The 27,678-nt window shown below is 41.8% G+C and overlaps 1 protein-coding gene and 1 non-coding gene across 2 annotated transcripts; both read left to right on the forward strand.

Moving 5' to 3' along the window:
• The first annotated feature begins 4,868 nt into the window (after positions 1-4,868).
• Positions 4,869-4,975, forward strand: LOC116126380. The gene has a single exon (XR_004127467.1). It is a non-coding gene; the product is annotated as a small nucleolar RNA R71 (small nucleolar RNA).
• A 9,794-nt stretch (positions 4,976-14,769) lies between these two features.
• On the forward strand, positions 14,770-16,293 carry LOC116125179. Its single transcript, XM_031410915.1, has 3 exons — positions 14,770-15,255; positions 15,361-15,669; positions 15,772-16,293. Exons 1-3 carry the CDS (start codon positions 14,770-14,772, stop codon positions 16,291-16,293), a joined length of 1,317 nt encoding a protein of 438 aa, XP_031266775.1.
• The last annotated feature ends 11,385 nt before the right edge of the window (positions 16,294-27,678 follow it).

Genomic DNA, 27,678 nt, shown 5'->3' on the forward strand with positions numbered 1-27,678 from the left:
TTGCCCTCATTGCTTCTTCCCACTTTTCTTTATCTTTGGATTTCGTAGCCTCATCATATATTTTAGGTTATATCCTCTGGACTTCTGTACCTACAAGCAAAGCAGTAAAAATCAGTTCAGCATAAGAATAACATGCAGGTGGCCTTACCTCTCTCCTGATTCTGTCTTTAGCTAGTTGGTACTGTTGAAGGTTAGCTGTTTGATGTTCTAGGATCTCATCAGTGGTTTCTTCTTCTGGTTGTTCAGGTTCAGTATCAGCTTCTGTTTGGGTTTCAGTTTCTGTTTGGGTGGAGTTAGGCTAGTGTGTTAGTTGCTCTACCTCAATTGGTGTACTTCCAGTAGGGTTGGGGTTAGGTTCAGTGTTTTTGATGCTTCCTTGATCAGTGGCAGATCCTTTGCAAGGGAATTCACTCTCATTGAACACTACATCTCGGCTTACAATAATCTTTACCCCTGGAGTCTCCCTATCTCATAACCTATACCCTTTTGTGCTTTCTTGGCAACCTAGAAATATGCACTTGGTAGACCTAGGTTCAAGTTTTCCTCCTATAGTATGTGCATAAGCAGCACAACCAAAAATCCTCAAATGGCTTAAGTCTGGTCTTCTTCCAGACCAGATTTCTTCGGGACACTTTCCATTGATGGCAGTAGAAGGACGTCTGTTCACAAGGTAGGCAGTGGTGGCTAAAGCTTCCCCCCAAAAAGTGTTTGGTAACCTTGAAGTAAACAAGAGACACCTAACCTTTTCTAGTAAGGTACGATTCATCCTTTCTGCCACTCCATTCTGTTGGGGGGTCCTATCTACTGTTCTATGTCTCAAAATGCCATGTTCTTTACAGAAGTTATCAAACTCATAATTGCAGAATTTAGGTCCATTGTCAGTGCGAAGTGCCTTTACTTTCTTTCCTATTGGTTTTCTACCAGTGTTTTCCAATCCCTAAACTTGGTCAAAGCCTGGTCTTTGGTCTTTAGGAGAAATGTCCAGACCTTTCTGTTGTGGTCATCTACAATTGATAAGAAATAGTTGTTCCCACCATGGGATTTAATTTTTTCAGGTCCCCAGAGGTCAGAGTGTAAGTACTCTAGGCAGTTTGTGGCTAGATGAGTCTCTTTTGAAAAACTTAGTCTGTGTTGTTTTGATAGAAAAATGACCACCACAAGCATAAGTATGACAAAAATTTAGCACACTATCAATCTCTATATCCAAAATGCATCTTCTTATTATTTGATCAGGGCAATGTTTTAAAAGATAAGGATCATTCCAAAAAAACATTTTTACCTCAGCCAAAAACTTACGCTTATCTTGTGCACTCCATGTAGATGGAACTTGACCGAAACCAAGTAATTTGCAATGTCGGCATACCACGGCATATGAGAAAGGATAGCAAATAAATTCTCTTCTGGAAAGGCTTCTCGAATGGGCAAAGTATCGGTATCATTCTTGAATTCCAAACGAGATAAATGGTCCACCACAACATTTTCTACCCCCTTCTTGTCCTTGATGGTCAAGTCGAATTCCTGCAAAAGAAAAATCAAACGTATCAAACGAGCCTTAGCATCCGTTTTTGAGAAAAGAAATTTAAGGGTGGAATGATCCGTGAATATAAGGATAGGTGAACCGATTAAATAAGAGTGGAATTTGTCCAAAGAAAATACTATGGCTAGTAACTCTTTCTCAGTTGTGGTATACATCATTTGAGAATGATTCAAGGTTCTACTAGCATAGTAAATTACAAATGGTTTTCCTTCCCTTCTTTGTCCTAAAACAACCCCTATAGCATAATCACTAGCATCACACATAATCTCAAAAGGCAAGGAAAAATCGGGTGATTGCATAATGCGGGCGGTTGTAAGCTTAGAAACAAGTGTCCTAAAGGCTTTCTCACATTCGGGGCTCCACTTAAACTCGTGTCCTTCAACAAAAGGTTACATAAAGGTCTAGAAATAGCACTAAAATTTTGAATAAACCTCCTATAAAACCCGGCATGTCCTAGAAAAGATCTAACATCTTTAATGTTCTTAGGAGTAGGTAATTTAGAGATTGTTTCAATTTTTGATTTATCCACTTCTATCCCCTTTTTGGACACTATATGGCCCAACACTATTCCGGAGGACACCATAAAATGGCACTTCTCCCAATTCAGCACAAGCTGTTTTTCTTCACACCTACACAACACATTTTCCAGATTAGATAAACATGAATCAAAAGAAGTTCCAAGCACGGTTACATCATCCATAAACACTTCCATACATTTTTCAACCATGTCACTAAAAATACTCATCATGCATCTTCGAAAAATAGCCGGTGCATTACACAAACCAAATGACATTCTACAAAAAGCGAAGGTACCAAAAGGACAAGTAAAGGTGGTCTTCTCTTAATCCTCTAAGGCAATCTCTATTTGATAGTACCCTGAATACCCATCTAAAAAGCAATAGAAAGGATGACTAGCCACACGTTCTAAGATTTGGTCAATAAATGGGAGGGGAAAATGGTCTTTCCGAGTAGCCGAATTAAGTTTCCTATAGTCAATGCACATACGCCACCCGGTCACTACCTTAGTTGGTACTAATACCCCCGCTTCATTTTCTACCACAATCACCCTGACTTTCTTAGGGACTACTTGAGTTGGACTAATCCACTTACTATCAGATATCGAGTAAATGATTCCTACATCTAATAGTTTAATGACTTCTTTCTTAACTACCTCTTTCATAGTTGGATTTAGTCTTCTTTGTGGGTCTCTACGAGGGCTAGATCCTTCTTCTAGGTAGATCCTATGGGAACAAATTAAAGGGTTAATAACTTTTATGTCGGCTATAGTCCAACCTAGTGTGGATTTATGTTTTCTTAACAAATTCAACAATTTATCACACTGCTCATCATTAAGTTCGGAAGAAACGATAACTGGAAAGGTATCACCTGGACCTAAAAAGGCATGTTTGAGTCTTCTGGGCAGCGGAGCTAGATTAAGTGTTGATGTCTCTTCGGAGGATGGTTTGGGTGGCTCCCTCTTCTTAGGCAACTCCTCAAAGCATGGTTGCCATGATTTCTTAATAAATCCGTGCGACTTATCAAAAACATCAACAATATTAACAGCATGGGAATATGAATCATCTGCATCAAAATCTTTAAGAAGGAATTCCAAAGGATTTGAATTATCTTTAATATATTCATCCTCCAAAATAAGCTCTTCGATCATGTAAGTGTCAAAACACTCATCCTCTTCATGTGGCTGCCTTGAGACTCGAAAAACATTCACCTCTAGAGTCATATTTCCAAATGATAGTGTCATTAGACAATTCTTACAATTTATAAGGGCATTGGCAGTGGCAAGGAATGGTCTTCCAAGTATCAATGGAGTTTTTGACTCTGTATTCACAATGGAAATAGTATCTGGCACCAAAAAATCAACGGGATAATAGAATTTATCAATTTGCACTAAAACATCTTCCATAATATCTCTTGGTTTTCTTACCGATCGATTCGCTAGTTGAAGTGTCATGGAAGTCGGTTTGATCTCACCTAGGCCAAGTTGCACGTAAATGGAGTAGGGCATAAGATTCACACTTGCCCCCAAATCTAGTAATGCTTGACCACACGCTTTGTTTCCAATTTGGCAAGCTACTGTAGGGCAGCCTGGATCTTTATACTTGGGCGGTGTCTTGGTATCAAGTACCGCACTTGCTTGTTTCATTAAGAACACCGTCTTCTTCACATTGTGCCTCCTCTTATGTGTGCATAGATCCTTGATAACTTTAGCATAACTCGGAACCTATTTTATGACATGAAGAAAAGGAAGGTCAATTTTAACTTGCTTAAGTTGGTCAAGTATCTCACCTTTTAATGCCGAATTTCTCTCCTTAGGTTTAAGGAGTGCTTGAGGGAAAGGCACCGGTATGGAATCACTAGGGGCATCTTGATCTTGGGAGCTTCAGCCTTGTTACTCATGGTGTTAGGAATCAAGTTTGATGGTGGATTGGATCCATCAATTTCCTTACCGCTACGAGTAACCATGGCATTAACCTCTTTAACATTTTGATTGTCGACATTGGAGGTTTGTGCCATATGTTGTCCCCTTGGATTAGGTTGTGGCTGTGACGGAAAACGACCTTGTTCTTGAACCGTCAATAAATTTGTCAACTTGGTGAGTTGACTCTTTATCACCTTTTGTTCCTCTTTGACCCCTTGTTGCTCTTCTAGCAATCGTTGGTTTATCTTGCCTTGCTGTTCCACATTTTGGGCATGTGCCTGCATAAATGACTTGAAAACATCTTCCAAAGGTAAATATTGTGGTGCATTAGAGGAAATTGGTTCCGGTCTCCATTGGGTATTAGATTGGGTAGAAGGTTGTGTATCAGTTCTCCAACTAAAGTTAGGATGATTCTTCCAACTAGGATTGAAGGTGTTAGAGTGGGGTGAGTATGTTTTCCTAAAGGGTATACCTAAAGTATTACACTTTTCCTTCATCTCTCTCAACTCAAAATAGGTTGGACAATCCCTAGGTATATGATCTACTCCATTACACATAAAAAAAGGTTCATGGGACTCTATCCTAGCAACCGTTTCGAGGGCTCTAACATCCTTTGTTTTCAAAACCTCTATTTCCTTGGTCAAGACCTCTAAACGAGCTTTAAGACTATCCTCCTCCCTAAGTTGATAAATTCCAGCGGTTTGGTTTCTCTTAGTACTTTCTAAAGCATTAGGTCTCGTCCAAGTGTGGGCTTTTTTCGATAAATAATCTAGAAAGTCTATGGCTTCATCGGGATCTTTGTGGAGAAAATCTCTATTACACATGGTTTCTACAAATTGTCTTTCCCTTCTTAGAAGTCCATCATAAAAGTAACTAACCACCCGCCAACTCTCAAACCAGTGGTGTGGACAAGAGTTCAAAAGATCTTTGTAACGTTCCTAAACTTGGCATAAGGTTTCACTCTCTTTTTGTGCAAAGTTTGAGATTTGTCTCTTGAGGTTATTGGTCTTATGGGTTGGGAAATATTTTTGAAGAAGGCTTGTGTCATCTCATCCCAAAACCTATAGACATAGGCCTTCATGAATACAACCAAACCTTAGCATTATCCTTAAGAGGAAAAGGGAAAAACCTAAGTTTGATGGTATCTATAGTGTCAGCCCCATTTTGGAAGGTTGCTACTACTTCCTCAAATTCCCTAGTGTGGACATAAGGGTTTGCATTCTCTAATCCATGGAAAGATGGGAGCAATTGAATCATGCCCAGCTTAAACTCAAGTAATTGAACATTAAGGGGGAACATGATACAAGATAGTATGGCCGTTTGGCTAGGTTGCAAATAATCCTTGAGTGTTCTAACCGCATTGTTATTATTGGCCATGTTATTCAAATTCCTTAAATCCTCGTTTCGGTGAGCACTATGATTTGATCTAGGTGAACTTTCACTAGCGGATGTGGAATGAGAAGGTAACTGTATCTCAGGTCTTTTAATGAATCTACCTCGATTGTCTCTAATTCTACGCATACACCAAAGGAACTAAAGGTAAGGGGAAAAACAGAATAAAAACAAAAAGCAAAGAACAATATTACCGTCTTGTCTCAAAGTCTTCAATCTTTTTTTTTTTTTTTTTTTTTTTTTTTTTTTTTTTTTTGTAATTAAGCACACTCCTCGGCAACGGCGCCAAAATTTGATTACGCTCAAACTAACACACGATTATTGTGTATAGCTGAGGTGTTGATCCCATGAAGAATACAAACTAAAGAGAAAATTTAAACTTTGATTTTGAACAGTAAGGTTCTAATGAGAAAAATCGGAGTTTTATCAATGAAATTGTAATAATAAATTGTGAAGATATGCTGAAGAATTCAATAAGAGAAATGACAAGGTTCCAGGAATCCTTCCTAAGTTTGTTGCCTTTTTCCGATCTAGACTCAATTATTTAATCTCAATTCCTAATTTCACATCCCAAATCAGCGATTGGTAGATATCCAATCAAAGCACGTGAATATCCTAATGTGATTGCCACTAATTACTCTTTTAACTCCAACTCAAACACACAAAGTCTATCTCATGAATTATCAAGAAGCAACAATGTATTTAATAATAATACTACAGCAATGGACAATTCTATAAGATAAATCTACCGAAATCAATTGCATCTAACAAATTTGATATAAGAAAAGCTTGACTAGACTTATATGGAGAAGAAGATTGCAATCACCGGATTAAGAAATTCTAAGAGAAGAAGAAGATAAATAAAGTTGTCAATTAAATTCAAATCCTTCTTATTTAATCAAAGAGTAAATTAATAAGCAATGTTTAACAATCAATCCATACAGCTGAGTCAAAGATAGAAATAAGAACAACTACACCTAGAAGCTCATCCTTTTGCCTTGCTTGGAGTTTAGTTGGACATCGAGTTCATTCTTGAGGAAGGAAAAAAAACGGAAGCTCTCTCTAACAAAAACTTCACTGTCGTCTCCCCTCTTTGGTTAACCTCACACTCCTCAATAAATAACATGTGTTTTTTTAATTCTCCCCCAGGACTCACGGAAAATCTTTCCTAGATGTTTCCTAAAAGATAGACTTCCAGATTTGTCAAAATCTTATCAGATATGGAAAACAAAATTCGTCTCCAGGTTGCACCAGGACTCTTGCAATGAAAAAGATCTTTTCTGGGCTTGGTCACTTCATAAAAATTGTAGTCCTGGATGTGTAGATGAATCTGGGATTTTGAATCACCTGCTTTCGATATCTGATGCTCCAGTTAGGCCCGTTTGAATGTTCAATACTCAGCCAGGAAATCCTTCCACGACTAGGATTCCAGGTCTGGTTTTGCAACAACTACTGAGAACCCAAACGAACTCGGATTCTTATCCATAATACCTTCCTGAAAATCTTGATTCGTCTACTTTAATTTCTCTGAAGAACACTTTTGCAATCGAGAAATCTAACTCCATGAAAAACCAGAAAATCACATCCACATCACAGCGCAAACCAGAATTTTTCTTCGTTTTATTCTTCCGAAACCATTCCTTAAATCCGATATGCGTAGAATCTTCATGCTTTCCTCATTATTAGCCTTTCCATCTATTTTAAGTCCAAAATACCTGAAAATGCATCAAAATAAATCAATGTATTAAGAATGACACTTAAGAATTATTAAGGCATAAATCCAGCCCTAAATCAATCTTAAATGCTAACAAATAAACACTAAAAAGATGCATTTTCTGACTCTCATCATGTTTTCCTAACACAGTTTTCACAGAATTTCAGGTTGCTAATGGTATCCTTCCCAAACACTCCCTGACTACTAAGGATGTGCATACCGTTCTGACTCATATGTCCTAACCTAAGGTGCCATTTTTCAGTTACTGTTTATTTGGTGGGAGACAGCACAGTGCTAAAACATTCTGGGTGAGAGTCGCTACATAAAATATATAAACCATTTCTCTTTTCCCCCTTAAGAACCAAGTTCTGGTTTTTGTACACATATAAGCAACCATTGTTAGCTCTATAGGAACATCTAGCCTCGTCTAAGGTTCCTAAGGAGATAAGATTCCTCTTTAACTCAGGGATGTACCTAACATTGGTTAACCTTACAATTTTTCCACTAGTAAGTTTAAGAGTTAGACTACCTATACCCTTCACTGTACATGCCTGATTGTTTCCCTATAGACAGTTTCAGTTTCCTTAGATTCTAGATTCTGGAACCAGTTCTTGTCTGAGCTCATATGAAAGGAATAGCCTGAGTCCAGAACCCATTCCTTAGCAGTATCAGATGTTGATACTGTCAAGACCTCAGGCTCATCCCATTGGTTATTACTAGAAGCCAGATTACTCTCAGCGTTTCCCTGTTTATGTTTCTTTAACCATTCAAAGCAGTTTTTCTTGATATGACCAGGTTTATTGCAAAAGAAGCACTTCCTAGTGTCTGATTTGTTTTATTATTCCCCTTCCATTTTTTCTTGTTTTTAGATCCATGTTGGTTCTAATTAGTCTTTCCTGCTTGACTAAATTCTGGCCTACCTTTTACAAACAGGTTACTCCTAGATCTTTTCAGAACCTTAAGCTCTAGTTCCCTAGCTTTAAGACTATAAACTATTAAATCTAGGCTAGGCACTGTCCCTGAATACTGAAGAGCATTCTTTACAACTATATAATCTTCGGTTAATGAATTTAATAGGATCATTGCTAAGCTGGTGTCCTCTAATTCCTTTAAGAATTAAAGTCATCTTCAGGAATTCATCTAGGTTATCCTCAATTGATTTAGAACCATCCATTTTGTACAAAAATAAAGCACCCTTTAAAAATGCAAGATTAGGTGCTGACTATAAAGAATAACAGATTTCGAGTTTACCCCATAGGGCTAGAGGAGTTTCTAGCCCATCTACCTTTTGTAGGACGTTGTCTGACAGATTCATCACTATGAGGTTGTATACTTCCTCATTGATTTCATCCTTCTTTTTCAGTTTCTCTTATGGCCATTTGGTTTCGTCTTTCTCTAGGGCAATTCTCACCTTGTTGTGGGACAGTAGTGCCTTCATTTTCTTTTTCCAACTCCCAAAATCTATCTTTCCATCGTATTGAGTGATTTTCACTCGTGTGGTTGACATTTTGTGTTTAAACAATTGACTCTGTTTCAAAAAACCCTAATTGAAACCCTAGACTGAACTGACAATGTGATTCTTGAACGATTTGCTAAGACTCAGACCTGAATCTTCAAAGGATTTCCTTAATTAATGAATTGACCACTCGAATCTGTAAACTAGGACTCAAGATTACTAAGGGAAGCCTCAATTTGAAAAAACCCCAAATTCTAGACTAACCCTAATTTTCTAGAAACCCTAAATCACCGAGTAATCGCCAAATCGATCAAGCCTATTATCTAATAGCTTTGATACCACTGTTATAACAAGTCAATAAACACAAACAAATCACCAGATCAACCAAACACAAAGATTCACACAAACCAACAACATAAGAACACAAGAATTTACGATGGTTCGATTATCCTGATTGGATAATCTACATCCACGTTGAGCTCCGAAAATGGAGAGCTCACGACACTACTATTTAGAACAAGATTCACACAGTACAGAATCAAACTGGAATACACCCTCTCTGATCTCTCACAAGATTCAACCCGTAACTAAACCTAAGAACACTCACCTGGAATCCTCAAGTCACAAGAGTAAAGACACCCTCAGATTGACTAACACTTACTAATCAATCTACCCAAGTTACAATGATTCTCAAAGAAATGCAGAAAACCCTAACCAAGAATAGATAATACGATTACAAGAGAAAACCCAAATCAGATCTCTGCAAATGAACTATTCATCTCTCTTTTATACCGTTGACCCTTTTGACAAGCCTCAATCGTTGGATCTGGATAGTTTGGATGGTCAAGATGTTCAGCTTATTCTGTCCCAAAACTCTGCGTTTCACTTAAGTACCAAAGTGATGTCGTTTTTCAGTCTTCACTTTAACAAATACTATCAAATACATTTTTCTTTATATATACAACTAAACTATCATTCAACCATTGATTACTCATTCTATTTCGCAAATGATTCTTCACAAAATTCAAAATAATTTGTGGTCTCAGTGGCAATTTCATCTTCTCTAAATCCTAATTTATAATTTAACTAAACTTTCAAAATAAAAGAATACAAATATAAAATGTATTAGTTAATAAAAGAATACAAATATAAAATGTATTAGTTAATAAAAGAATACAAATATAAAATGTATTAGTACTAGTTGACAAATTGAAGAAAAAAGACTTGCTGGCTTGTTAGGTGGGAGAAAACTAAAAAGGCTTGTTGGCTTGTTAGGTGGAAAAAAACTGTATTTGTGTGCATAAAGAACAAAAAATTTCGAAAAAAAATTAAAACTTAGGTTTTTGAATCAAAAAGAAAAAAAAAATGGGGAATAGAGAAAGAAGATCTGGAAAGTAGAGAAAGAAGGGTTTAGTTTTGACAGCACAAAAAGAAAAATGAGAGTTTAACTTATTTGATGGATTGAAGTTTTTTGTAATTTACATTTCATTTAGGGGCAAATTTGCGAAACTTGTCAAAAAAAATTTTTAAACTTAAGAAAGGTCAACTGACCCTCCTTGACCCCCACTCCTTCCGTCCCTGTCACTAGTGTTCTGTCGACACCAATATTCTGTTGTCACCTTCAAGCAGCAACCAAGTGGCGTCATTTTTAAGCTTACAACATTCACCTTAATCCGACAAACGTGGCCCATCATTTCTAAAGAACGACACAGCTATTTTAATCCCCTTCTTCCATGGCGGTTTCTCTCCTTTCTTCCTCACCAAAACTCTTGGAATCTTTGCAAAACAAACGACTTGTCAAAAACTCGGTGGTGGGTGTTGGCAACTGTTGAATAAATTAAGAAATATTGCAGAAGGCAAAAAAAATAATTTATCGCTACGAATTAAACTACATTACAGGAAAATTGATTTTTTAGTTTAAGTTGTTATGGACCCACTGGGAGTGGGTTAATAAACCACCTACGAATCCCATATAGTGGATGTGGGATCCTAACATAAGTCTACTGACTTTTATTTATGATCCACTTGAATTAAAATACTGATTGTTAGGGTCAAAAATCGTCCTTGGTCCAAATAGGAAAACAGGACCACCAGTGAGGAAGAGACCAGGCCTAATCCCAAAGAGGCCCAAGCCAGATTAATTCAGTTGATACGCGAGATACGGCCTGCCCAAGCCATCTGGGCACGGGATTCCCAGTTCCAATTCACTTCTTGGGCCTATAGGCGAGTTCAGAGCCCACAGCCCCCATTAATCACTTTCTTGTTCCTGTTCAATCTCCTATTCGAAGTCACTTTCCTGTTCCTGATCACTTTCCTATTCGGACACTGGTAAGACAACTCACCACCGCCCTAACTCCTCTAGGGTTGTATCAGAATCACACTAGGACTCCTACTTCTACCAGGATTGGGAGACCAGACAGTCACTATATAAGCAGAGGCCAGCCCTCTCACAAGAGAGATTACATTACACCTTCACACCCGAAGCTCCTACTTGAGAGCTTCACATCACCGCCGTAGTCACAGTCTTTGACTAGACTTCTGATAACCTCTCTACTCCCTAGCCCTCACTATACTAGCCTCTTTCAGCCTTGCTGAGTTGAGCGTCGGAGTGCCTATGGCAAACACCACCCTGGTGTTTCCCGTTCGCTTCATGCGTTTGTTTCTCTACATGTGCAGATGCAACGGATCGCTAGTAGCCTCAACCTCACGAGATCAGACCCCCCTTTCATACAGGTAGATTTTTACATCTATAGTTTGGCGCCCACCGTGGGGCCTCTAGTAATCATTTGGCTCAACGAACCTTGCTACGTAGAGGAACTTTCCATGGCTGACAACTCCGACAACGCTAACCCCGGCCTCGAGGCCAAACTGGAGGCTCTGATCGCCCTCATGCAACAGAACTCGGACAAGGTAGCCATACTGGAAACCGAGAACAATGCAATCCGAACCAAAAATGCATCCATTAGGGTAGAAAACCAGTTTCTTAAGGAGAAGGTGAGTCAATTTTATGATCTAGAGTTTCTGCCTGGCTAGGCACCCCCCAATTGGTTACGCGCCCCTGTTCCATCTATGCAACGCCTCCACACACCAGAGCACCGACCCTCGGTCTCCGGCAAAAGGTCGTCTCCCTTAAACTCATCGGCGGTCGATGATTCTATCCTGACACATGGAGATAAAGATACGCCAATAGAACACCATTCAGCCGACCCATCCCAACCTCAAGACCAAGACAATCTAGTGATAGAAAGCCTAAACCCGCAAGACCAACCCATTCTTACTGTCCCACCTTACCTCCAGTCAACCTTCCCACACAAACCCCAATCGGCTCGGCTCACCCTCATGGGTTGAACGGCCAAACCAAACAAACCATAGCACTCGAGCCCATCCATCTTGACAAATCGAGTGACTACCAGACAACTCCCTTGACCATTCATGTACGGTGAAACACCAGAACTGTTACCATAGGAGTCATCCAACTAGAAGGAATGAACGAAGATCTAGGCTACCAGGGTATGCACGAAGCAATGAATCACCAAATCATACAACGCGGGACGGTCCAATGGAATGTGCCGAAGATGAATGCAAAGGCCGACCCAGTCAAGCGGGATGACCTAGTGGCATCCCCTTCTCCTATGGAACAAGTACTAGCCAAGAGGCTAGCCGATGTGGAGGCAGTAATGAGACGCATCCCAGGAATGTCGGTCCCAACCAAGAAGAGTAGCCCTACTGCTATGCGGATTCACCCTTTGTGGATGAGATCGCCCTAGCCGACATGCCCCAGAAGTTTACTATCCCCAACATGAAACTGTACGATGGCACAACCAACCCGACGATCACATAGCCTCGTACAAGCAGCGGATGTTCACCGTCTCAATACCCCGACTGTTGAGGGAAGCTTGCACGTGCAAAAGTTTCGGTTCAAGCTTATCTAGCTCGACACTCCAATGGTACACGAATCTCCTGAACGAATCCATCGACTCATTCGCTCAACTCACTGACACCTTTATGGAACAGTTTGCCAGCAGCAAGAAACTCGAGAAGCTGTCGGTCGACCTATACAGAGTATACCAGAGAAGGGACGAGCCACTGAGAGAGTATGTCAGCATGTTCAACAAAGAGAAGATCTCCATGCCTACATGTAACCTTGAGACAGCAGTGGATGCCTTCAGGAAGGGTCTCCTCCCGGACGGAGAACTATACAAAGAACTTACAAAGCTGGGTTGCACCACAATGGAAGACACCCTTGCCCAGACAGTGATCCAAATAAGATGGGAGGAGGATGAGAGAAACCGAACAACTCACTCCAGATATGACCCTAGGCGGAATGATAGGAAGCCAGAGCACAAACCAGTGGAACACCACTACTAACCCAGTACGTAATACGAGCAGAATTAGAAAATCGTGTGATCACCAGCCAGCGAGAATCGATAACAGGCAGTTCGGATGGAACTAGTACAAAATACCTGAGTACAACCTCAACGTCAAACCGACCCAGGTCGTCGCGATTATGAAAGGGATGGGATCCACCGTTAAGTGGCCGGGTAGGCTTAATCCCAAGGCCAGGAGACACACGACAAAGTGGTGTGAGTTTCACAGTGACCATGGACACAACACCGTAGACTGCATTGCCTTGCGGCTAGAGTCGTTGCACTTCTGAAAAAGGGACACCTTCAAGATTTGCTAACAGATAAGGGGTAGAACACCATTAGTCAGCGAAGCTCAAAAGAACCATCACCACCTCTGCGGGAACCCATACCAAAAGGGCTTTGTTCACTCATCTCCGGAGGATCAGAGATCAGTGGGGTAAGTTATTTGTCAGCCAAGCGATATGCCAAAGCCAACAACCACCATGAAGTGCAGTCCATCCATCCGGTCTCACGATCACACACTCATCAGGTAATTCAATTTGAAGATGACGAGCTGGTTACCTTGGCCGCTCTTTATCACGATGCTCTAGTCGTCTCCCTGCAAATCGCCAACATCCTAGTAAAGAGAGTATTCGTAGATGGAGGATTTTCAGCAAACATCCTATTCCTTGAAGTAGTGAAGGCTATGAGACTAGAAGAAGCGAACATCAACAGACAGCCAACACTGCTGGTTGGGTTCAGCTTTGAGCAAAAGTACATTATTGGGGAGATCATCCTCCCTATCTATGCCGACGGAGTAAAGAAACGAACCGTCTTTCTGGTGATCAACTGCCCCTTTCCCTACAACGTCATCTTGGGTCAACCCTGGATCCACGACATGCGAGCAGTCCCATCTACCTTTCACTAGACGATCAGGTTTCCAACCAAATGGGGGGTACGAAAGATCAAGGGCGACCCCAAAGCTTCCATAGACTGCTAGAAGAATGCTTTTAAGGGCAAGGTTAACTCATCATAGCAATTACAGTCTCATCTAACCCTTTCGATCGAGCTGAATAAACCATCTATAGAAGAGTTGGATGAAGTATAGATACACCCGGATGACCCTGAAAGGAAGACAAACATAGGTTCCCGCCTCGAGCCCAAGATAAGAGAGAAGCTGATAGAATTCCTCAAACAGAACCAAGACTGTTTCGCCTGGTCACACGCCGATATGACTGGAGTCAGTCTAAAAGCAATGGTACACTAGCTCAAGGTAGATTCGGATCACCCACCAGTGAAGCAGAAGAGAAGGAAATTCGCACCAGAGCATAACCGAATTGTCAATAAAGAGGTCGAGAAGCTATTAAACAATGGTATGATCAAAAAGGTCCACTACCCTGAATGGTTGGCGAATGTCGTGGTTGTAAAGAAAAAGAATGAGAAGTGGAGAGTCTGCATCGATTTCACCGACTTAAATAAAGCCTACCCCAAGGACTCCTTCCCGCTCCTACATATCGACATGATGGTTGATGCAACAGCAGGCCACAAGCTCTTTAGTTTCATGGACGCTTTCTCAAGGTACAACCAGATCTTGATGCACTTAGACGACCAAGAGAAGACAACCTTCATCACAGAAATGGGAACCTATTGCTATAAGGTGATGCCATTATGTCTTAAGAACGCCAGGGCTACCTACCAGCGGCTAGTCAATAGGATGTTTGCTGAGCGTCTCGGGGACACCATGGAGGTTTACATCGACGACATGCTCGTCAAGTCAAAGATGGTCGAACAGCACCTTGACCACCTTAGCCAGGCATTCTCCATCCTCAGGAAGTAAACCTAGCCAAGTGCTCATTTGGGGTCTCGTCAGGTAAATTCTTGGGCTACATGGTGACTCGGCGAGGGATAGAAGCTAACTCTGACCAAATCAGAGCAATCCTCAGTATACCTTCTCTGACTTGCATCAAAGATGTCCAGTGGCTGGTAGGATGGGTCGCTGCCTTGAGCCGCTTCATCTCTAGATCAGCCAACAACTGCCATCTCTTTTTCCATGCTCTCAAGAAGTCCAAGATGTTCAAGTCGATCGCCTCCTGCAAAGAAGCCTTGCAGCAGCTGAAAAGGTACCTGACTTCCCTTTCGCTCATTTCCAAACCTGTGGACCGGGAGAAGCTCTACTCTTACCTAGTGGTCTCGGAGACAGCCATCTCAGCAGTACTAGTTCGGGAAGAAGAAACGAAGCAGTTGCCGTTCTATTATGTAAACAAGTCACTCCTCGACATGGAAACACAGTATAGTCAGCTAGAAAAATTAGCCCTCGCCCTCATCCCTACATCCAAAAAGCTCAGGCCATACTTTAGTTGCCACTCAATAGTTGTACTCACCTCCTTCCCACTCAAGAAGATACTACACAAACCAAAACTATCAGGTTGACTCCTACAGTGGACAGTAGAGCTCAGTGAGTTTGACATATCATACCAGCCTCACATCACCGTCAAGTCCCAGGCATTAGCCGACTTCATTGTTGATTTCACCCCAAGTACCACCACCCAAGCAGAAAGTGAGCTGTTATGCATGAACGGCGGATCACCCTCCAAATGGACTGTCTTAGTGGACGGCTCGAGTAATACAAATGGAAGCGGATTTGGATTAGTATTGATTGCGCCAAAAGGAGACATAATCCAGAGGGCAATACGGTGTGGATTCAAGTGTACGAACAATGAAGCCAAATATGAGGCCCTCATAGCTGGACTTTCCTTAGCCAAAGAAATTGGAGCAAAGAGACTAGAGGTGAAGTCTGATTCCTAGCTTGTGGTCAATCAACTGCAAGGCACGTATCAAGCACGCGACTCAAAGATGACATCCTACTTGAGCATGGTCAAAAAACTGCAGGCCCAATTCGATGAGTTCTCCATCGTCCAAATCCTGAGAGTAGAGAACTCCTATGCTAATGCCCTTGCCAACCTCGGCTCAGCCCTCAAACGTTCTTCCCAGTCATCCATCCTTCTATTATTCATGCAGTGGCCAGCCAATTGGAAGGAACAACAACCAAATAAGCCGCTCGAGGAAGCCATGGGTGTTGAACTAGCTGATTGCTGGATGACTTCGATAGTGAGATACTTGGAACACGACGAACTCCCAGCTGACAAGAACGAGGCACGACGACTGAAAGCAAGAGCCACCAGATTCACCATACATGAGGGCCAACTCCTTAGAAAATCATTCTCAGGCCCCTATCTCAAGTGCATAAACCCAGAAGAGGCCCAAAGTGTTCTCGTCGAACTCCATGAAGGCGAATGTGGAAACCATGCTGCGGGACGCAGCCTTGCACACCGGGTGATCACTGCTGGATATTACTGGCCGACCATACGAACCAATTTGGTTGCTTATGTGAAGAAATGCGACAGCTACTAGAGGTTTGCTCATGTCCCACACCTCCCACCAGAGCAACTCCATTCTATCTTCACACTCTGGCCCTTTATGAAGTGGGGAATGGATATCGTGGGAAAACTACCGACTGCATCCGGACAACAAGTCTTCATGTTAGCTGTGACATACTACTTTACCAAATGGATTGAAGCCGAAACCTTCGTACAAGTCAGAGACTGAGAGGTAAAAGCTTTCATTTGGAAGAATGTCATCTGTAGGCTCTGGATACCAAAGGAGATAGTCACCGACAATGGATCCCAATTCATCAGTTTAGGCTTTAGGGATTTCCATGACATTTGGGGGAATAAAACTGAGCTTCTCGACCCCCTGCAACCCCCAGTCTAATGGCCAGGCTGAGTCATCAAACAAGACCATCATTCAGACATTAAAGAAGCGATTGCAGATAGCTAAGGGTGCATTGGCAGATGAGCTACCCGAAGTCCTTTGGTCATACCAAACCACGGCATGGTCGTCAACAAGCAAGACCCTCTTCTCCCTCATATATGGTTCTGAAGCGGCCATCCTAGCCGAAGTATCAGTCTTGTCCACCAGGCTCCAATGGGCGGACGAGGAATCAAACAACTAGAACCTTTGCCAGAATCTGGACACCGTTAACGAGCTACACGAACAGACGAGCATCCACAATGCAATCTATCAGGAACAGGCTGCTTGACACTACAACTGCAACGTGAGGATCTGGACTTTCAAATTAGGCGACTGGGTCCTTCACAAGGTCTTCCAAAACACCAAGGAGATCAACTCTGGCAAACTCGGCCCCACCTGGGAAGGCCCATACAAGATAACCAAAGAAGTAGGGAAGGGTGCTTGCAAACTCTAGACCCCAAGGGCAAAGACATCAGTAACAGTTAGAATGACGTTCACCTCAAACGCTACTACTTCTAGGTGAACTTATCTTTTTTCTGTTTTCCTTGTTTATTTTAAAGGGATGAGTGGGGCCTATCCACCTCCTCTCAGACAATCAGCCTCATGGCCAAATATTAATGAAGTATTATTCAGAAATTTTTCGTCTTCAACTCGACTCCGGTCGATCAATTGTTTGTAACACCTTCAGATCGGCCCTGCCCGATCCACGAAATCGCACCCTCGAATCAACCCTGATTGATTCACAATAACACCATCGGATCGACCCTGCCCGATTTATCGATAACACCTTCGCATCGACCCCTCTCGGTTCACGAAAACACCTTCAAATCGACCCTGCTTGGTTCAAGAAAACACATTCGAATCGACCCTGCTTAGTCTGCAAAAACACCTTCGAACCAACCCTGCTCGGTTCATGAAAACACCTTTGAATCGACCCTGCTCGGTTCGCGAAAACACCTTCGAATCGACCCTGCTTGGTTCATGAAAACACCTTCGAATCGACCCTGCTTGGTTCATGAAAACACCTTCGAATCGATCCCGCTCGGTTCATGGACTTCAATCAGACCTACCCGATCCATGAAGTTACACCATCAAATTGGCTCAACCCGATCTACGATTCACACCTTCGAGTCGGTCCTGTCTGACCTAAGAATTCTGACCTCCGGATTGACTTTATTCAATCCAAGAGACTACGTACTCGGTCGGCCAGACCGAGCGAATGATTCTTACACCTGCAATAAGCAAAGCACCAACCTAGCCCAACATAAGGCCTACATGCCTTAGCCATTGGGCCACACTAAAGTAACAAACACAACATGGTGCATCTACAAGTAAAGAAACAACAAACAACTCACTCATCCATAAAGAAAGCATCAGAAGTTAGAACAACTGAGTATAATACATATAGCCTCAAACGGCTCAGTTCAGAATGCAAAAATAGCACACACGCCAAGAAAAAGGGCATAGCAGGCCCCAAAATACACAAAGGAAAAACTAAGCTAAGTATCCTCAGTACGAGTCGCCTCCTCCATCTCTGACTCGGTCATCATGTCCGCACGGCCAACACCAATCCTAGCAGCCCGGTCGCTTGCATCCCCAACATCCAACGGCCTCGGCTGACTAGCAAGGTCAGGTATCTACCCCTCATCCTGCCCCCCCCGGATGACTGTCTCCCTCTTCTAGCAACTCCCGCATGAGCTTAATGTCTTAATCCAGATCCCGGTGAGAGGTCTTCCCTTCCTTGAACTCAAGCATGAGTTCACCCCGGGCCTAAATGATAACGTCATCAGCGATGGAAATACACTGCTCCCTAAGAGACTCGATCTCTGTGGTCTTCTCGGCCAACTCACGCCTCAACCTTTCCAACTTACGCTCACTATCCCTCAGACGCTGATGAGTCTCTTGCTCGGTCTTTCGGGCTGTTGCCTCTTTCTGGCGCAAGCTAGTGTTCGCTTTGGACACATCTTGTATCCTCTTCTCCTGCGCCACCACAGACTTCCTCAGGTGAAGACTGCTCGTGAGTGCCTGCACAACAAGGTAGCGTCATCAGTATGAAAGTAAGGAGCTAAATAAAACAAAACTCCGGCCAAACCTGTAAAGCGTGGGATACTCCCCAGTCTACAACAGCAACTACGCCCATCTGGTTCAAACGCACCTCGTCCATCGGGAACAAGAACGAATCGGCCAGCTTGGTCATGGAAGGTGCATCAAAATAGGTCGACGCAGTAGCCGAAATATTGAATGTAATCATCCCGGCCTCCTCATCCATGACCACGGTCTGGGGTGACCCAACTTTGACAGGTGGCTGTTGACTCGGCGATGTCGCCAACACGTCCTCCACTCTCTTATCTTCCCTAGCCGAGGATTCCCTCCTCCTCTTCTCTCGATGCCGAGCAATGGACTCGCTCGTGCTGGGGACGGTCAACTTCTTCATTAAAGTCTCTGCAAGCGCAAACTCTCCAACGGTTAGTGGGTTCAGCCTTGACTCACCAAAAATGATATGATTGCAATACCGAGCTAGAAGCACGTCCCAGGTCTGCTTCAACGAAGGAAAGGGAATACCTCGCTGAATCGCCTTTACTCTGGCCCAAAGATGGCTGGTCCTGAGGTTAGACTCTACCAACATTACCTGCCAATCCCTCTAATCCTTTGAAATGGCTAGAACCCTCTGGGTCGCTACATCCAAGCCGTCTCTGCTCTGCCCGACCCGATTGTACTCAAGCTCTGCAAGCAAAAAACACAATCAAGATTTAGTAATCAAAGTACAAAGAAAGCAACAAAGATCTCACCAGTAGCTCGCTAATTGCTTGGGATGTCGCCTTGTCCTCTCTCTCCAAAGACAGCCTGACCCCTTACAAAAAAGCATCGATCCTTCCAGTTCTTGTCGCTAGACTACAGGGTGGTCACAAGGTGAGACCAATCATGCCTCAAGTTAATCAGATAGTGACCTTTCTCTTATCATTCTCCTTAAGAAAGTACGAGAACAACAACTCATGCAGCCCGAACATCACTTGGTTCTGGGTACAAAGGCCCTCAAGAGCCATAAGTAACCTCTAACCGTTCGGCATGAGCTGAGACGGAGCAATCATGAAGTGGTTCAACACCTCCCAAACAAGGCGAGGAATAGGCAACCTCAACCCATCGTGAAACCACTTCTCATAGAAACTAACCCAACCTGGTGCCTCCAAGTCAACCCGTTTGTATGACCGTGGCATACGAATATCAACCGAACTTGGAATATGGTACAAAGTCCAGATGCGCCACACATCACTTTCCTTAAGCGCGGGCAGATAATCCCTGGCCAAGATCCTGCTGCCTTGTTGACTTGACTCTTCCTCAGAGCTGCTATTGGAAGAAGATGGACTACCAACTCCTTCGGAGTTTTCCCCACTTTTCCCATGCCTACCCGAACCACTAGGGCCGGGAGTACTCGTCCTTGGGGCAGCTACACTAACTCCAGTCGGTACACCAATCGGAACGCTCCCTTCGGGCATCATCACTATGGTGGGGGCATGCTCATACTCATCCCCAATGTCTACCACAATTTCACTCGAGCTAGCTGATTTAGAATATGACATTATGACCCGATCGCCCAGCCCGACCGACTCGGTCCTAGCTTTAGAACTCCCAAAAAAGAAACTAAGTGTCAAGGGACCACTCATCCTGAGTTATCGACTGAATGAAGATACTACTCTTAGTTGTCGCTTGCCCTTCAGCACCGGTCGACCTACCAGTCAACAACTTCTCAAGTCCTAAGCCCTAGTTGACCCTCGCTACTGACCCGACCTGACCCCAGATTCACCAGAGAACTTCTTCGATCGCCCCAAACGACCGACCTACCTTTAAGCTCGACCTTACAAAACTAGTCGCCCTTGGCCACCGACTCACCAACTCAAAACACTGGCATGGCTGTACCACTCGCTCGGACTAGGTGACCGATCACCTTTTCAGTTCACTCAGCACACTCCCTTACAACTCGGCCGGGTGGACTAGACGACCTACCAGTCTAACTAAATCCTCATGTTATCCCTCTCTTCGGTCAGTTAGACCGACCAAGCCCCTGATCAACTAAACCAATCATACGATATCTTTCGTACCCGGTCGGAGGGGACGGACGACCGACCAAGGCCACTTAGATCACAATCATAAACACGTCGCCCGATTCGGTCAGGCAGACTGACCGAGCTAAACTATTGTATAACTCGACGTCCCCCTTGTGCCGTCCAAAAATCCAGAAAATACCCAAAAATGTTGGATTCTTGCTGGAAATCCACCGAAAAATCCAAATCTATGCCTATTCTAAGAATCCTAATTCCAAAACACTTCGAAATCCAATCAAAGCCCACTCAAAAGTTCAAAAACTCCATTCTACCTTCCAAAGATTCAACAAACAACCAAAACAAAGCAGAAAATCAGCCCAAAGAGAAGAATGTTTACCTTGAAGGACTGCAGAAAGAGAAACCACTGCTCAAGAAACTAGAACGAAAAAGAAGGAAGAAAAAGGAAAGAAAATTTTTAGAAGGAAAACTCAAATGGAAGACGAACAGTCTGTTCCTTAGTTTTTATAAGAAAAAAGCGGACACGTAGCAGTTTGCAATTGGTCAGTGGTTAGGAGTCTTTTCGTTTTCCCACTCTCGAAACGACTGGTCGATCACCACCATACATGTGGCAGCAATCCAGAGCACCTAGGAAACCCAAGCCCAGTACGGAAGCTATGGCTCGATCGTCCTGTCCTTCCGACCGACTCAGCTAATGTCTTTTGAAATGGGCCCGACATGCATCCAATCTTCACAAGCCCAAGAGGTCCTCCCGACTGGCCGATCAGCTTGGAACGGCTCGGCCCGCCCTCTTTCTCCAAACTACCAAACCAGGATGCCCCGCTCATTCGTTCTTCCGTAGCGAACGAGTAGTCAACCCCTGGTCGAGACCCGTACTTTACATCCACTCGATCACCCATGTACTCCGACCAAGCAAACCTTCAATTCAATATGGTCCTTAACTCAGTCAACCCGGCATGCCGAGCGAACACCCCGGCTATAGTACTGCAGCTTACCTCTCTAGTCGGTCGAACGTACCGAACGAGCGCGTGAGCCCCTGAAGCCTAGTTTTCTCTTTCCCTTTGGCCCCTCACACTGATCAGGCATACCACTTTGCAATGATGGCATACTCCGGATCAAGAATGCATACCGAATGACACCCGACCAAGAGTCATCTACAACAATCGGATCATCCATGCCGACAATCGTTCGTTTAGGAAGAAAGACCGAGCGCGCCTCAATCGCTACCTGCTCTCTGACTTAAGAAACTCTTAACTCAAAGAGTGCGGGACAAACTGTTAGGGCCAAAAATCGTCCTTGGTCCAAATAGGAAAACAAGACCACCAGTGAGGAAGAGACCAGGCCCAATCCCAAAGAGGCCCAAGCCAGATTAGTTCAGTTGATACGCGAGATACGACCTGCCCAAGCCATCTGGGCATGGGCTTCCCAGTTCTAGTTCACTTCTTGGGCCTATAGGCAAGTTCAGAGCCCACGACCCCCATTAATCACTTTCCTGTTCCTATTCAATCTCCTATTCGAAGTCACTTTCCTGTTCCTGATCACTTTCCTACTCAAAGTGACTTTCCTGTTCAGATCACCTTCCTATTCAGACACTGGTAAGATAGCTCACCACCGCCCTAACTCCTATAAAGTTGTATCAGAATCACACTAGGACTCCTACTTCTACCAGGATTGGGAGACCAGACAGTCACTATATAAGCAGAGGCCAACCTTCTCACAAGAGAGATTACATTACACCTTCACACCCGAAGCTCCTACTTGAGAGCTTCACATCACTGCTGTAGTCACAGTCTTCGACTAGACTTTTGGTAACCTCTCTACTCCCTAGCCCTCACTATACTAGCCTCTTTCAGTCTTGCTGACTTGAGCGTCAGAGTGCCTACGGCAAACACCACCCCGGTGTTTCCCGTTCGCTTCACGCATTTGTTTCTCTACATGTGCAGGTGCAGCGGATCGCTAGTGGCCTCAACCTCACGGGATCAGACCCCTCTTTCGTACAGGTAGATTTTTACGTCTACACTGATATATTGCATCTTTTTATACTAAGACAAAAGAGAATTCTAGTTTTTCTATAGCACTTGAAAGATAAAGATAATCAATTTGAGATATCTAAATACATCAATTGATAAAGGACTTTTACATAAAAAGGAAAATAGATAATACTAGAATTTTGCAAAATCCTAGTCCTGGATAATCAAGAAGTGTATTAATTTCCAATACTCCCTTTTAATGCAATTTCTTTGTGACTCTAGTAATTTTTTAAGGTTAAAAAACTTTTGTTTGTTATGTGCTTTAGTAAGAATGTTTGCTTTCTGGTCTTGAGTCTTTCAATATAGAAGCTGAATCTCTCATTTCTCAATTGCTTCTCTAATGAAATGATATAAGTTTATGGCAACATGCTTGGTACGATCATGACTTATTGGATTCTTTCCCATAGCAATGGAAGATTTGTCGTTACAATAAAGTGTCGTTGCTTCTGCTTGTTTCTCCGCAATGTCTTCAATGATTCTTCTAAGCCATATTGCTTGTGAGGTAGGTTTTGGTGCAACTACATATTCTGCTTCAGTTGAAGATCGTGCCACGATCTTTTGTTATTTCTTTTTAAACTCTAAGAGCATATGCCTGATCCGAGAGAGAAAACACAACTAGAAATGCTCTTCATATGTCACAATTTGATCAAACCAACCATATTTTAGTTTTCCATTGACTTGTAGAGAATGTCATAGTCAAGAGTGCCCTCAAAATACCTTAACATGATTTTGATTTGGGTTTTGCATATATCTTGGAAGCAAGCTAGCAACAAACATGACATTTCGGTTGGTTACTGTTAAATACAATAGGCTTTCAGCTAAACTCCAATACAAAAATGCATTTGCCTCTTGCTTCGATCATTGTTTGGTACGTTTTCATTAACAACCAATGAACATCCACTGGCTTGCAGTTACTCATCTTAAATTTCTCCAAAATGCTTTTTGCATATTTCCTCTAACAAACAAAAATTTCTTATCCATCTTGGGATATTTCAATCCTTAAAAAATAATGATAATCCTAAATCACTCATTTCATAAGTTTGCATCATATTTGTCTTAAATTCAAGAATATGCCTCTCCTCATTTTCCAAAAAAATCAAATTATCCATATCAAGTGAAAGAATGAGAATACTTCTATCTTTGTTCATAGTATATAACATAGGTTCACTTTTACTTCCTTGAAACCCTTTCAAAATGAAATATTTATTGATTTCTTCATACCAGGCTTAGGGTGCTTGCTTGAACTCGTAAAGAATTTTTCTTAATTGATAAACTTTTTTTTCTCCACCTTTAACAATGAACCTTTTAAGCTGATGTCCATAAATTTCTTCTTTTAGAAAGGCTGATTTTTAACATTAAGTTGGCAAATTTTCCATTGTTTTTTAGCACCAAGAGCAAGGTTCTACTTGTTTCAAGCCTTGCAACTGGAGCAAAGGTTTCATAGAAGTCAATGCTGACTTTATAGTGAACCTTTTCACCACAACTCTGACTTTATGCTTCTGAATATATTTGCATCTTTATCAAGCTTTGCCTTGAAAATCAACTTGACTCCAACAACTTCTCTATTTTCTAGACGATCAACTAATTCCCATTTTCGATTTTATTAATCATATGCATCTTCTTCCATGTCCTTAACCAATCTCTTTCATTTGCCACTTCTTCAAAGATTTTGATTTTGGTGATAGAAAAGTTGCAAGACTCATATATTTCATTTAGAGTTCTTGTTTTTCTTGAAGTGGATTAAGTATACGTGTCATAACTCCAATTAGGACTTGATGCTGAGTTTGTTAAAGTTGTTGGGACAAGGTTATCTTCTTCTTGGTTTGCCAAAAACTTGTGTGACTCTTAATTAATGTCATGGGAACTTCAAATTTTTTTTTTTAATCATCAGGGGTGTTCGGACCAGCTTGTGTGCAACTTAACTAATCCCCCAGAGCCTTGGAACTATCAACCGGGTAAGAGCTCTAGTGGCCATCCCTATTAGTGCCTAGGGGAACTCAAATTCAAGAACTCATGAAACCTTCTTTTGCTTTTTTACTACCAAGCCACCCAGTGCGGTGGTTGATAATCCTATTTTTCATAGTGATTTTGTATTGAATTTCAATAGGATTTAGGATACTTCTCATATAATTTGAGCAATCATTGCTACTTAATTCTATTAAACTTTGCAAGCCTAAACGATGATTTTGAGTATAAATGACGACTTTGAGCGTAAATTGCGTAACTCGAGCTTGTCAACTTAGAATGACTAGAATTTAAAAACTATTGAAAGCTACGAAGTAGATCTACAACTTTCATGTTTTTGGTTTTTCCTAATTATGACTAGAAGAGGGTGAAAACTTGGCTTGAAGTTGTGAATAGTACGTTGTGAACCGAAGAAAATGTCTTTGGACGTGCTTCAGTGTTTTTGCCATAACTTGAGCTATAGACCTCGGATTTGGATGATTCTTAATCGAATAGAAAGATAATGAAAGGAATAAAATTATTATTCTTATCACTTTTCCATATTCAGACGTTATCATGCTCAATGTTGGCCCTAAAGATTGTTACCACGGCAAAGAATAAGTTTTGCCGCGACAAAATGACGTCAGATGTGAAAAAATAAAACGATGCGTTTTGGCTTGCTAGGGCTTCATCCTTAAGTGAGAGGGGTATAAATTGTTGTGAAAAGGAAGGAAAAAGAGTCTTGGCACGTCATTTGGGAGACAGCTTCTGGAAAGAGAAGATTAATATTGAAGATTTAGGCTTTAAATTAAAGAAGATTTCTCCATCTTTTGCTTGTTTTTCAATAATGAACCTTGATTCAACTTGTTTTTGTTATTTTATTTTGTTTTTGAGTATGAATGGAGTTGTTTAGATAGGGTTTGATGTAACCTTGATACAATGATTCAAATTTATATGAATTGATTTACTTTGAGTTTTAATTTCATAATTTAGTGTTTATCTCTTTGCTTAATGACTTTTGGATGCTTGATCCCCATTCAAATGTGTGTTGCTCACAATGAGACTAAGAAGTGATTTGTGATATGTGCCTCTTGTGATAAATACCATAGACTGAGTGAAAACTAAAGATAGATAAACACGATCTATGAAATTTAGATAGAATTCCACAAAGCTTAAGAGACCTTAAACTAGTAAACTTCAATTTTTTGGTTCGGAAGGTTAATAGGAATAGGTGGGGTGGTATAACCTGAGAAGGAGTACCAAACAACTTAGGGAATTTTATTTTCAATCAAGTAATCAGAACTTGGGTAATAGATTCTATGAATTGGGTTTGCATATGTAACGCCCCACTCCAGTTACATAGCTAATGTCTCTTACTTTACTCTTGTTTGACTTAGAATATTGTTAATATGGTTTGGTTGGCCCTTGATTGAATGGATGCTTTGGTTTGGCTGAGTGGTTTCCCTGAAATTGTAGAGACTTGGTGGAATTTTAGGGTTATTGCCTTCTTCGGGGTGAAGAAGAATCGTCGCCGCTGTGATGAGGCCTTACAACCCACGGTGTAGGGTCTGTGAAGTTTCGCCAGGGCGAAGAAATAGTCTTCGCTGTGGCGACGAGCCTAACAAAAAGTTTAATGAAGTTTCTAGAGAATTCTTCCTTTGGGGCACAATGACCATTCTACCCCTAATTAGTAGGAAAAGTGTGGAGTGAAATGCAAGGAAATTGCATGGAGAATAGTTTAATTGGGGGTGCATTTGTAAAGAATTAAAAGGGCAAAAGTGGAATTCTTAAGAAATAGTAAGGGCAATATGGGAATGCTTGCCCATAAGTTGAGTTAAAAGGATTTAAGTCATTGCAAACCTTTCATTCTTCTTCTCCACCGCCATTCTCCTTTCCTACTTCCTCTCAGCTCCTTTCTCATTAGTTCAAGGATTTTTAATAGGCTTTTTGGAGTGATTGGAGTAGAAAATCAAGCTAAGTCATCCTAAGGTAAGGATTCTTACTTTGGATTGAGGTTTTGTGTATATTTGTATATTAAAGTTGTATGGTTTTATTGTTTAAAGGGTAGAGAAAAGTCAAGCAAGCAAAGGAAAAGAAAATACTAGTGAGAGTTCTCCATTACAGGGTAAGTAAATCCTAACCCAAGTTGAGATTTGAGAATTCTCTTGAGTAGAGATTTAGTAGAAATGAGGTATGCATGTTATATGTATGTTATTGAGAAATTGAGTAGAGATATATGTCTACTTGTTGAGAAAATAAATTGAGATAAGTATTCATGTTGAGTTTGTTGGGTACTTCTCCTTTATAAGGAGTGTAGATGTGTGATGAGTTGAGATGAAGTTAGATGAGATTGAGTATATATTTTGAAAGTGTTCTTCTATGGTAGGGATTATGCCCATGGAAGGGAGTTTACTTCCAACTTTGGATGGTTAAAAAGAGAAATAGAGTTGTAGCTAGAGAAGAGTTTTATATGCATACTAGTTGTTTGACGAAATGCCTAAGAGAAGCATGAGAATGAGTTATGAACCTTAATTATTACAACATTGCATATTGGCATTTCCTAAGTGCATTAATGAGCATGAACCATCCATATGCATTATGATGAGTAGCTAGAGAAAGAGTAGAGACCTTGTGCACAAGCTACTCTAAGAGCTAAAGAAGGGAATAGAGTAAGTTGTGCGATGGGGAACCCATGAGTGATGAGTGGAGTCACGAGAGTGGGTGCTTTATGATCCCCAGCTGTGCCTCTGGTCAGATGGGGCTATGACCGTCACGTAGAGTGGAACATGAGATTCCAGCCATGCCCTTGGTAAGAAAGGGTCGTGACATTTAAGAGATATAGAGAAAGAATGTACACTCACATGGTCAAAGGTTCCGAATCCATGCATAACCAAATTTGATCGGTAGAGAAATGAGCAGAAGTCACGTAGAGTGGTAGCACCCAACCGTGCCTC

Source organism: Pistacia vera, unplaced genomic scaffold (genome assembly GCF_008641045.1).
Source record: "Pistacia vera cultivar Batoury unplaced genomic scaffold, PisVer_v2 Contig104, whole genome shotgun sequence".
Classification (NCBI taxonomy): domain Eukaryota; kingdom Viridiplantae; phylum Streptophyta; class Magnoliopsida; order Sapindales; family Anacardiaceae; genus Pistacia; species Pistacia vera.